This window comes from Mucor velutinosus (assembly GCF_035048745.1).
Source record: "Mucor velutinosus strain NIH1002 chromosome Unknown tig00001563, whole genome shotgun sequence".
Taxonomy (NCBI): Eukaryota; Fungi; Mucoromycota; class Mucoromycetes; order Mucorales; family Mucoraceae; genus Mucor; species Mucor velutinosus.
Genome location: NW_027041904.1, coordinates 743,552 through 755,581, shown reverse-complemented (window position 1 = coordinate 755,581; position 12,030 = coordinate 743,552). Strand labels below are relative to the sequence as shown.

At 39.7% G+C, this 12,030-nt stretch overlaps 5 protein-coding genes and 1 non-coding gene across 6 annotated transcripts; 3 read left to right on the top strand and 3 right to left on the bottom strand.

The window, feature by feature from the left end:
• Nucleotides 1-1,618: 1,618 nt before the first annotated feature.
• Nucleotides 1,619-2,561, top strand: HMG1_2 (3-hydroxy-3-methylglutaryl-coenzyme A (HMG-CoA) reductase isozyme; the record flags this gene model as incomplete). The annotated part of the gene is made up of 5 exons (XM_064828092.1): nt 1,619-1,767; nt 1,845-1,926; nt 1,980-2,123; nt 2,177-2,486; nt 2,551-2,561. 5 exons carry the CDS (start codon nt 1,619-1,621, stop codon nt 2,559-2,561), a joined length of 696 nt encoding a protein of 231 aa, XP_064685294.1.
• Nucleotides 2,562-2,580: 19 nt separating this feature from the next.
• On the bottom strand, nt 2,581-3,759 carry ATC70_008847 (uncharacterized protein; the record flags this gene model as incomplete). The annotated part of the gene is made up of 1 exon (XM_064828091.1): nt 2,581-3,759. The coding sequence occupies one exon, from the start codon at nt 3,757-3,759 to the stop codon at nt 2,581-2,583; it is 1,179 nt and encodes a 392-aa protein (XP_064685293.1).
• A 798-nt stretch (nt 3,760-4,557) lies between these two features.
• Nucleotides 4,558-5,997, top strand: TOM20_2 (mitochondrial import receptor subunit tom20; the record flags this gene model as incomplete). The annotated part of the gene is made up of 1 exon (XM_064828090.1): nt 4,558-5,997. One exon carries the CDS (start codon nt 4,558-4,560, stop codon nt 5,995-5,997), a length of 1,440 nt encoding a protein of 479 aa, XP_064685292.1.
• Nucleotides 5,998-6,267: 270 nt separating this feature from the next.
• ATC70_008845 (uncharacterized protein) lies at nt 6,268-7,596 on the top strand (the record flags this gene model as incomplete). The annotated part of the gene is made up of 1 exon (XM_064828089.1): nt 6,268-7,596. One exon carries the CDS (start codon nt 6,268-6,270, stop codon nt 7,594-7,596), a length of 1,329 nt encoding a protein of 442 aa, XP_064685291.1.
• Nucleotides 7,597-7,673: 77 nt separating this feature from the next.
• TOM20_1 (mitochondrial import receptor subunit tom20) lies at nt 7,674-8,373 on the bottom strand (the record flags this gene model as incomplete). The annotated part of the gene is made up of 4 exons (XM_064828088.1): nt 7,674-7,707; nt 7,788-7,872; nt 7,941-8,237; nt 8,292-8,373. 4 exons carry the CDS (start codon nt 8,371-8,373, stop codon nt 7,674-7,676), a joined length of 498 nt encoding a protein of 165 aa, XP_064685290.1.
• An 817-nt stretch (nt 8,374-9,190) lies between these two features.
• Nucleotides 9,191-9,263, bottom strand: ATC70_008843. Its single transcript has one exon. It is a non-coding gene; the product is annotated as a tRNA-Arg (tRNA).
• Nucleotides 9,264-12,030: the final 2,767 nt, after the last annotated feature.

Sequence of the window (12,030 nt, the reverse complement as noted above, 5' to 3'; positions counted from 1 at the left end):
CTTTTATTCTGGCAAACAAGCGTGTTTACGGCTCGGGTAGCGCTCTATCTTCGCTTTGTTTCGACAGCGAGAACCAACCTGCGCAGCTGCAGCTGGCGTTACCGATTTCTCTTGCTCATCTTATCAAAATACTGCTACTTTCATTTTGATCCTCCATTTACACATGAAAACCCTTCATATTATCTGTAGATCTGACTCTTATGTGATGCTCTACATTCATATACATGTAGCTGTTTTATATACGGACAAGTATCATACAGATAGTATCCCTTTTTAGTCAAGAGTGTACCTAATACAGCAAAATTCGAGTGCATTTGAGTTGCGTTTTCTCGCGTTCGAGGCCGTTTTAGATCGTCAGAAGAGCACCAAACAGTTGCTCTCATCTGGCAGCTACTTTCTAACACCTTTGCTCAACTTTTTGGGGGCCAAAAAAAAATGGACAAAATTCAACCAAAAAGCATGAGGTACCGCTCATGCTTTTCATCGAAAATCAAACGGTCGCGTTTTCTACCTTGAAAATGAAGACTCTTGCTATGGTATGTATTACATCAAAATGTTTCTATCGATCCAAAGCAACCTCTGAAATCATCTTTGTGGGACTTTGATATGTAAAATTTCGACATTTTGGCCAAACATCTCTTTTCATATTTTCATAAGTTACTCAATAAGTTTATTCAAAACATCTATCTTACTTGGTACCATTGGATGCGCCTTGAAAAGTACTTTAAGAATGTATTAGGAAGCATGGGACGACCATCACACTTCATATAGTCGAATCCTGTAAAATAGTTCAATCAAGTCGAAAAAGTATCAGAATCTGGCCAGTCTGGAGTAAACCGATAGTTGGGTTTGAATTAATTTTGGCTGGTGGAGCCAGCTGGCAAACTTAACAGTGCCCTTTTCATCATGAAGGCAATACAGTAATAGCTGCTTTTGAAGCGTATGAAAAGCAGGTGGCAAATTACATAGCAATATCGTTAGACATGCTATTTTCTTGCATTCTATATTTAATAACGCCAGCCCATCAAAATACTTGTTAGATCAACTTATTTCCTTTTTAAGGCTTTGAAATTGTCTAGGGACCATAAATTTATTACGCTACGTTCAGGCGGCTCGCCCTGCCGCTGGCCCTTGGCTAATATTGTAAAATTAATAATAGCTAAAATGTTAAAAGACACTTGATTGTTGATTGATAGTAATTTAATATAAAATCTCTAATCATATATGAGCCATGCCTGACAAATGCCTGGCTACTCTGTTTTCATATTAGAGTTGTAAAAGTGTCTATGGACTATAAATTTTTATGCTATGATTATGATTACTTGTACTAGCTCTAGGTGATATTCAGTCAAATGTTGACATTATCGATTCCAAGCGTCTCCATTCGTAAGGAAAAAGCTCTTTTTAGCGCGGCTTTGAGCTTTACTACAACCTGTAACATGAACGCAGATCCAAAAATATATAGCACATATTACACCCAATGCCAAGTTATGCAAGCAAATGAGTTGTTAAATTTCATTGTATTTTTACAAGACGTTTCTGATGTCTAATTTTGGTCTCCCTATCTGGGTGGCTGCTACTCACGCACTTTTATTTTCTTCTTCCCTTTTGAGCCATCATGTCTGTCGCATTAAATAACCCACTCGCATCATTAGAACAACTTGAAACGACTGTATCACGACGTGATGGCATCAGTGAAGAACTAGAAGAAGACCTACGCAACTTGGGAGCTGAATTGATTCAAAGTGCAGGCATTTTGTTGAAACTGTAAGGCATCTTTTTTCTCTTAGATGATAGTCTGTGTAGAAAAGGAAGCTCACTAACGCTATGTCAACACATGATAGACCTCAAGTCGCCATGGCTACAGCGCAGGTTCTGTTTCAACGATTCTTTTACATGGCCAGTCTAAAAGAGTTTGGCATTGTGGTAAGACATCCATGGCATAATGACATACAACATGCTTAATATGCAATAATTAGGAAATTGGCATGGGCGCCCTATTTCTAGCATCCAAACTGGAAGAATGTTTCGTTCGTATGACACACTTGATTACAGTATATGACCTGATTATTCGAAAAATGAAGGGACAATCCATCAAGGTGCCCTTGGATGCATTCTCTCAGGTAACAAAAAATGAGCAAAGACTAACATGCCCACATTAACACACACATTTTAGAAAGCCTACAATCTTAAAAATATGGCGATTGCAGCCGAGATGCAGATATTACGGCAGTTAGGCTTCATCGTACACGTGCAACTGCCTTACAACCATATGATCAATTATCTACGCATTTTGGGACTAGAAGACAATGAAGAAATATCTAAACGCGCATGGAACTACCTGAACGATGGACTGAGGACAACAATTTACGTGACATATGAGCCACCCACCATTGCATGTGCTGCTATCTGGCTATCGTGTAGAGAACAAGGCATCAAGTTACCCACATCGCCAGGAAAAGAATGGTGGCTCTTGTTTGATGTCAGTACAGCGAATTTCAAAAATGCAGCAGCTCATATTAGACGACTTTATTATAAAAAATTGGATAGACAGCATCTAGCACTCTACAAGGATGCTATTCAATAAACCTCTGTTAGATCGAGCACTGTGGAAAATGGGAGCAAAGGGTCGTTAGGTGGTTCCTGCTGGCCTTGTTCATCCTCGTCCTCAATATCCAGCACAGTAAGCTCGGCCAATTGAGCTTTGTAGGTTTCAATGGGTGAGGATCGACTTGGTTTGATATCGCTGCCATTATTGAAATGATCCAGGATGCTTGGTCGTTGATGCTGCAATTGTTGGCGTTCTGCAATCATGAGGAATGAGGACACATGGTGAGGGTTGTCAAACACAGTTGAGATGGGGCTCATCAGTGCGTCCGTGTAGACCGTGCTTGTGGTGGATGAACGATATGAGTTTCTATAGGACAATGGAGGGAGATGAAGGGAATTTGCACGAGAAGGGTAGTGCCAGTGATCCGTCATATTTGATGAATTATTTACAGGGTGATTTTCAGGGACATTAATTAGGGTTGAACGATCCAAGTAGTGGTGATTCATAATGGCAGTTGTGTTGTTAGCATGAGCAGGCGTTAATTTGGGTGGTTGGCCCATCGTCATGATCGCTTCATCATCCTCCAACAATGAAATGTCATGCATTTCACCGTCTGTATCGTGTATGGATTTAGCGTCAGCGCTGTCGTTATTAAAGTCGAATTTCTTGTTGCTGCTCCTGTCTTGCACCAACATGCTGTTTCTCTTTCTCTTTCTGACAACGTAAAACATGGCAGCAGCAATCAGTGCAATGCCGCCAAAGACGCCAATGACAGGTGCTGCAATCTGCGTTACTTGGGTGGCTGTGGAGACGGATTTTGGTTGCTGCTGTTGCGCAGTGATGGATGCAGTATCCTCCATTTTATGAATTGCTGCTGCTGATGCCGTGTATTCTGTTTCTTCTACTTGATAGAAGCCTTGGTCATCATCTTGATCTGCCACATTCAATGGAAAAGAAGCATTGTCGCCACTAGGGAGTGGCAATGGCGTCGCAGTCGGTATTGGCGTTGACAGAAAGACAATAGGAGCATCTTGTACTCTCGGTTGATTTGTGGCAATGACAATGGATGTAGTAGTTGCTAAGGCGGGTATGTGGTGTGATGGCGATGGCTTATTTTTATGCTTGGGTCTGATCTGTGCGCGCTGTTTCTTTTTCTTAGGGTTGTTCTTGTGCACAATTCTTGACGTTTTGCCAGCTGAAACGTTCATTTTTTAAAAATGAGATGAAGATTTGGAGAGAAAGAAAGAGCAAACATCTCAATAAGAATGCATTGGATCCCATCCTTTTAGCTCACAGTCAATTATGAACGGCCCTGAGCACACAATATAGAAAATGTGGCCTACATACATTAAAAATTTCATTATTCTTACTGCGAGAGTGCTTTGACATCTCTGTTTCAGGGGAGATTCATTGTTTTTACAAATCAAGAATGTATATTGGCCCAACATGTCGTGATTGGCTTGTCTCATTAGAATGTTCTATTGGCACATCATTGGATGCATTGTAACTCTTTTTATCCTCCCGCCCCCTTGTTTGCACCCACACACGAGAAGAAAAAAATTTCTTTTTTCACCCCCCCTTTATAAACATCTCTTTTGAACAAGTTTGCCTTCGTCATCTCTTTTTGTTAAATACGTCGACATTCTCTTTCACATTTCTTTTTCGTCATCAAAAAAAAATCCAAAAAGCTATTCCCGACTTCACAAAGAGAATATCATCCAATAAAATATATTGCATATAAACACATCAAAGGCATTCTAGTCCAACAATATAATATCATCTAATACTGGTAAGTGATCTTTGCTGCTGCGACATGTTGGGTGGTTTGGAGCCAGATGGGCAACATTAGGTGGGTCGGTGAGAGGTGTATGTGTGTGTGTGTGTGATGGGATGTGAGCTGCCTCGACATGATGGGAGATCAGTCAATGCAGGACATCAGATAACTAACTCGATGCTGCTGTGTGTAGAAATCTACGCCACCTAACAAACCACATCTATACACACAAATGTCTGAAGCCAGTGTCCAGTCCAACAATATGGATATCCTTCCAAATCAATTAAAGCGAGCTGCCAGTAATGATGCAGATGAATCAAGAGATGTCAAAACCATAAAGTTGGATTATGCATCTGATGCCAATTCGAGCCATCCCGGATCTGTGTCTCCATCAACTGATACTACTGCCAAGCCTGAGGAGCAGCCTGTTGTAGAAGCACAGCAGTCAGTCAACATTGACCCCGCTGTCGCTGCCGCTGCCGCCGCTGCTGCTGCTGCCAATGCTGCTGCCAATGCTTCTCAACCACAGCCACAACAGCAACAAAAGACACCAAGCAACGGCGTTACGGATGCAGCAAACCCTACTGACAGCACCAATGCCAATACAAGCAACACCAGCAACCCCAATCCCAATATAATTACGATGCCCAATGTCCCACCTCCACCAGGCTTGCATTTACTTACGGATCCTCAACAACAACAACTATTGCAATCCTATGTTCAAGCACAAGCACAAGCCCAGGGCCAAGATCTTGCCAATTTAACTGCTTCATCACTTGCTCAAGCCATGGTCTCACCTATCGCTGTCCCTAGTTTAGCATCTAACCTGTTACAACAACTTCAGCAAGGCGGCAATGTTATCACTGCGTTACCTGGACCACCTCAAATGCCTGGAGGACCAGGAGGACCAGCTGGAGCACCAGGAGGCAGTCCTACCAACATGCATCCTCATCTTCAACAACCCTCTCCCAACGCAAATGGCATGACGGATGATAACAGCGCCAACGGTATGAAGAGAGCCAATGCCAGAACCTTGTCCAACGATGAGCGTCGTCAGCGTCGTTTACTGAGAAATCGTGTTGCAGCAAAAGAGTGTCGTAAAAAGAAGAAGCAACACATTCATGAGATGGAAGAGAAGATTGTCCAATTAGAGGAAGAGAATCAGAAGCTCAAGCAGGAAGTGGAAGAGTTACAGGCTAAATTGGCTGCTGGTGGCTCTTTGGGTGGATCTGAAAGCTATCGACTGATGAAGGAGGTGGAAGAGTTGAACGCAAAGTTGGGTATGGGTGTGCCTATACCTAATGGTAGCGCATTGACCTCGGCTATTGTAGCTGCTGCTCAACAGCAACATCAGCAACAACAAGCTACAAAGTCGGAAGAATCGCCTTCTACATCTGCAGTGACCCCTACATCTACTGCTACCGGTACACCTCCCATCACATCTGCTACATCGACTCCAACCATGACAACTGCCACCGCAACACCTACACCTACACCTACTACTACTGCCACCACTGCTACAACACCTGTCATCACTACTTCTACTACCACCGATACTACCACCGCCATGCAACCATCTCAACATGATACGACTACCACCGCCTCATCTACTGTAAATGAAACAAATAGCGCTATTAATCATGCTGTTCTTGTTAATGAGCCATCTAGTTAATTAAACAATTTAATCAATTGAAACCACATTATTTATTTTGTATCAGCGTATAATATGTAATATGTGTGTATGTGTGTGTTGGGATTTTTACAATTGATTCTAGAAGGAGCTTCACGGTCTTTTTATTAAAGTTTTTTTCCTTTTGGAAACTGTCAAATGTGTATATATAGACAGTGTGTGGCCTGGATGATCGTCGCCTTCTCCTCTCTCTCTCTCTCTCTCTCTCTCTCCACTCGTTGATACATTCGTTTTCTCTTGTTTCTATCTCATATGAAAACTATTCATACCATCATTACAACCCTTTTATGTGTGGCATGTCTGTCCATCTGGGCCATCTGTCAGTCCAATACCGTCATGTCCATTCGCTCAGGAGCAACACAACCACAGCAAAACAGCCATGTAACACACGATTCCCCAAAATACATAACCTATCTCCCGCATTCAGGGCTTCACAATCAGCGCATCTCGCTCATCAATGCCATGACCATTGCTCATGCACTCAATCGCACATTACTGATGCCTGAACTCAACATTGGTTCAGCGACATTTTGGGCAGAGTCCAATGAACTCGCTAAACAACTAGAGTTATGTCCAATGTACATCAGGCAAAACAAAAAGGAAGCCGGCCGTCGACTTCGTTGCCATGCCTACCGCAAATACAAGCCGCTGCCTGTTGAATCTATATTTGATCTATCGTCAGCACACGCATTGAACATCCACACTGAACAGCGATTTGACATGTCAAGGGACTACATCCACCGCCATGCAAGTGCGCACCAACTCAATGAAACAGTGTATAGTGTGCAAGACCCATTCCGATACTCTTATCAGATCCATGATCACGACCCCAATCTTTATGCATTTGACCATGAAGACATGAACGATAAATACTTGGAACACATTGATTTGAATGAATTGCGTGCAAGACCTGAAACTTATCTGGTGTTTGGTTCCTTGTTTGGCACATCCAGGCTTCAGTTACACGAACCTGAAATGCTCTGGTTGAGAGAATACCTGCATCGTACCACCGGCCTCAATCATCCAAAAATCAAGCAATCCAGTCAAAAGATTATCCAGGCTCTTGGCGATCGTTATACCAGTGTTCATTTACGCCAAGGAGATGGTATTTTTCAAAAGATGGCTGCTGAAACCATTGCTCAAGTAGAGTCTGCATTATTGAGCAATTTAACTGTGGTTCATGGCAACAACAATCTCAACAACAGACAAGTGATGCAGCGCTTAAAATCTATAACTTCAGTGCATGAACGCTTAAAGCAATGTCAATCCGTGCAAGATGTCCTACAAAATCCACAACTTGAAATGATCTATTTAGCAACCGATGCCGCCAATCCACAGCAGGAGTTTCCTCACATGTTTGACAGATATCCATGTCTATTTACACTCAGTGATTTCTACAATGCCAAGATCTTATTGCAAAGAAAGAGACATGACAAGATAGATAGTTTATTACCTCCAATGATCGATGCTGAGATTGCATCTCATGCCAACTTGTTCATTGGTACGCCAAAAAGCACGTATTCGGCCTATGTGAGGTACAGGAACCAACATTACCGTGTCCTGGATTTCTTTAGTCAGTAGGAAGAGTAGGTCAAATCGTCTTCAGAAGACTAATTTATATGATAAATTATCAATATACATTTTATCTCTCTTCTAATTCATAATAAATCACTTACATCTTCATCATAATTACTACAAGTAAAAAAAAAAAAAAAATAGCAATGCATCAGCAATCATCCAAGTCTCTCTTTTCTTTATATAGTTCCACTTACGCTTCTCCTAATACACCTTGAAGATCTCTAATCTGGCTCTTCAAATCGTTCTTTACGTTGATTAAATGTCGAATATGATCGACAGCTGCCATTAAAAAAAGTGGGTTAATATTTCTCACGCCATTATCCATTTTCAGAGAAATACTAGGGTACATTTTTGTAATATAAAGGCCTCTGATCTGTTGCCTTGTGTCAATGATGGCACAATTTCAATGAGTTGGTCAAATCCTAATCTTATATTCTGTCTACGCTTCTTTTCGGATGCAATGTGATTGGCCTTCTTTTCTGCATCTGTTAACAGCTCATGTGGTGCTTTACGGCCTTTGCGCTCTTTTTTCTCGGATACATCGCCTTCTTCTTCCCCTCCGTCTAATGCTTGATCTGTCGAGTAACTGCGTTTTCTGCTGTTATTTGAGTTTGTGCTAGCGTTGTGGTCTTGATGTGTATCATCTAGAGCCAAACCAATGTTAGCATTAATGTCTAGAGAGATTGTGAAATACCCACCTTGTAGTAAGGAACTCAGGTACAGATTCGTGTTGATGTTATTATTACTATTGCTGGGTTGTTGCTGTTGCTGTTGTGACATGATGTGTGTGTGTGTGTGTATATATATGTATATGTTAGAGTGGTAATAAAATTAAGAAGAAAGAAAAAAGAGAGGTGAAAATGTGGGGAACAAACACAATAGTTACATATTTTATTATTACAACTTGCCATTGATTGGATACATCCTACCTTCTCCCACGTGAAAATACATTAAATCTGACAAAACCCACTCTCCTCGCATATCCGTTGCAGTTTTGACATGGATTTCATAACAGCTTATACTCTATATACAGCATGACAAGGTATGACAACCGAATCTTGTTAAAATATAACCCTTTTAGACAGAATTGATCTGTTTATGGGCATTTTAAGATCATTTTGTTTCGGGTGCAGATTGAATGTCATAGCACGAGCTTCATGTTCTCTGCAATGAGACCTTTATTCAGACCACGTTGAGTAAGCATTGGCTCTTGAAAATAGGTACTGTATGATCATCTAAATGAACTATAGCTGTTTTTCTGGGTGAAATATATGCTTGCATTTGAATTGCTCAGTACGGAATGAATATTGTTTTCAAACTGGTCTTTCTAGAGGTGGACTCACGTTGATGCGTTATACTGTATAGTAGACTTCCAATTGCCCCAAGATGGATTCGTACACATTCCACATGAGATTTGAAATTAAATTGCAATGCATTGAGGTAAAAATTGGGTCTGTTATTGATGTGATGCGAGTAAATAACAGCAAAAGAAACAGAAGAACAAGTTGGAAAGTCGATTCGTAACATCATACTTGAAACAGAGGAAAAAAAAAGCATAGCAACATCTCACGCTATTCAGAATTAAGTGAAAAAATATTGAGGCTACCAGGGGTCGAACCTGGAATCTCCTGATTCGTAGTCAGACGCCTTATCCATTGGGCCATAGCCCCTCGATTCATTTTGTCGTCTTGATAGATAGATTCAATGGTAAGAGTTATCAAATAACAGAGTGTAACTAATAGATTTGAGATTATGTTCGAAGGTACTGTTTATTGATTGCATTTACAACTTATATTTATACTATTTCTACGATCGATAATTACTTAATCAATAGAACTTTCGAGTAGATATAACACTTGATATAGCAACTGATAATCAGATCAATGTCTGCTGCTATCAGTTTCCAGAACCTTCGAGTATGTGCTGGCGCCTTTTAGTCGCTTTCTTCAAATTTGGCTTAAACCTAAATTTAGGCACAACATTTTTGTCAGATGCTTATATATAGAGATAGTATATGCAATTTGAGACCTGATCGAGATACATACGGAAGTAGATATGAAGAGTGTGCAGGAAGATGTTATAGCCTTTTAGTTGAATGGATAAAAAGGTGTATTTGTTACTGTGGAATTTGAGGCTTGATAGGCTAAAATTCACGGAAAAAAAAGAACAAAAAAACAATAGTCAACTTGATAAAGGTATGTTTTATTATCAAACTGACAGGTGTAAAGTAAAACTGAAGTATCTCTATTGGCCAGGTAGATGATCCTTCTTATATATACTTGTTAAGCACAAAGAATAAAAGGATTATTATTTGTAACTTATAAAAAATGTTCAATATTATAAAAACAAGAAAAGACTTATTTGAATAAGATCAGACACAAAAACTAAAGATTTATTGATGAAGACAAGAGTTATTCTATTTATACTAAGTTCTGAATGCCAAAGTAGCAATTTATCTTGTACAACGCTTATCACATCTGGTGAACCTCAGCATTTAGATAGCTGAGATGCACTTCACTTATCATAGCTTGTCCATGTTGTTGCACAACACAGACATATCTACCCATCAAGAATACCTTAATCTTTATAGACAGTTGTAGCCCTTCTGGCACAACAATACTATAACAATGGATAAAAGTTCTACTAATTAGATTGACAAATAAGTCAACTCTGATCAACTAATGTCTAATCATGCTAAAAGACAACTCCAGCAAGCTAATCATAATTTAGCTTTGCCTGGATGAGTAATTGGACTCTCATCTGAAGTACCCTGATCTATCCTTTCTATAAGGATAATCAATATCGATCTAGTAGTAGCATGTATCCGATAGGTACAGTCTACTTATTAGTCTATATCAATAGTACATATCTGAGTGTATATCGCTGAGCATACATCTCTTTAGCATGTATCTGGATATATGGCATGTCTATAGCATATCGTATGCATGTCTACAGCATGTCTCACATATAGTACAAGTATATAGTACATAAAGTATCTGTAGCTAGTATCACGGATATAAGCATGTGTCTTATAGCGTGGATCATAAAGTGCACATCTGAAGCAACAAGCTCATATTGCATTAATCTTGGTGCTTATCTAGATATGGTAAACATCCGTAGTCAATGTCGGAATACAAGTATAAGTCTATAGCGCCATCCACGTTTGTGGTGCCATCTACAGCCTATATTATATATAGTATGAATTTTATAGTACTAGCGTATCTGAAGTCCATATCTTCTTATAGTATAAATCGATATCGTACATCTAATCCAGTATACATACAGTTTATATCTAAATCTAATAACTAAATAAACTGTCGGAATGCAGATCATAGTGGATGTATTCCACGGAAGGATTTTAACAGTAATCTATCTGCTCTTCACACCCCTTTTTACTGCAACGAAAACGATTGTTTGGTGACAGGATAACCAGAATACTACTGTTGTTGTAACAACAACGTAAGCAACACTGTGCTGAAGTGGTACTAACTCCCATATAACGTTCGCATCTGATAACTTCAGAGAAATTTCTCATATACAACTGTTTAACGGATGATGAATTCAATCATAGCACATTATTTTACTATTGAATAATGAAGGATTTAAATTGTACCAATATTTGGATACATTTTTATTACAAATGCAAAACTATAATACCTGACAGATCAATAGGATATTAACTAGTTGTAACCCTTCGTTGTTCCAACCTCTTAGCCAATCAGATTGCTTGAAAACTCCGCTGACCTAAAAAAAAAATTTGCGAGGGTTTCCCCCTGTTTTGATGTGAGGCAAAATTTTAAGCGCCGCTATATATAGCAATATAGCCGCCGCTATCATCAAATTTCCCTCAGGTGCTAGAGCATGCCTTACTTACACCACCTAGCTTTAAATTCAGGCATTGAGACCCTCAATCATCACTAAAGTAAGTAGCGATAACCAAGTGGAGGCAGCCTATCCACCTCCTAGCCTCGGATAAAGTCTTGTTGAGCTTCAGGGATAGGCACATCCACACAACGTAAAAAAAGGTATGCTTCAAAGAAACATAAAAATAATAAAAGAATGAAGAAAAGAACATACTACTATAAGAGTATAGTGGTATGTAGGCAAAAAAAAAGAGGCACTCACACGAAGCGAGTCAAAGAAAAGCGTAACAAATACAACACTAAAGATGTTCAAAAAAGCTCGTTGCTGTTGCAAGAAAAATGCATACATGAGCAACGCGCATGGTAGTAATAGTCGGATGTAAAGCAAAATGATACAAATACGCACAACTGCAAAAGCAACAGTGGTATTACAAGTTAGCGATACAATATAATGACTAATGTTGTTTCATGTAAAGCTACAGAGGAAACACCGCCAACAAAAGAAAAAGAAGAAGAAAAAAGCGCAACAAGGCAAACATCATGAATGCATTATCACGAGAAAGGAAGCAATAAT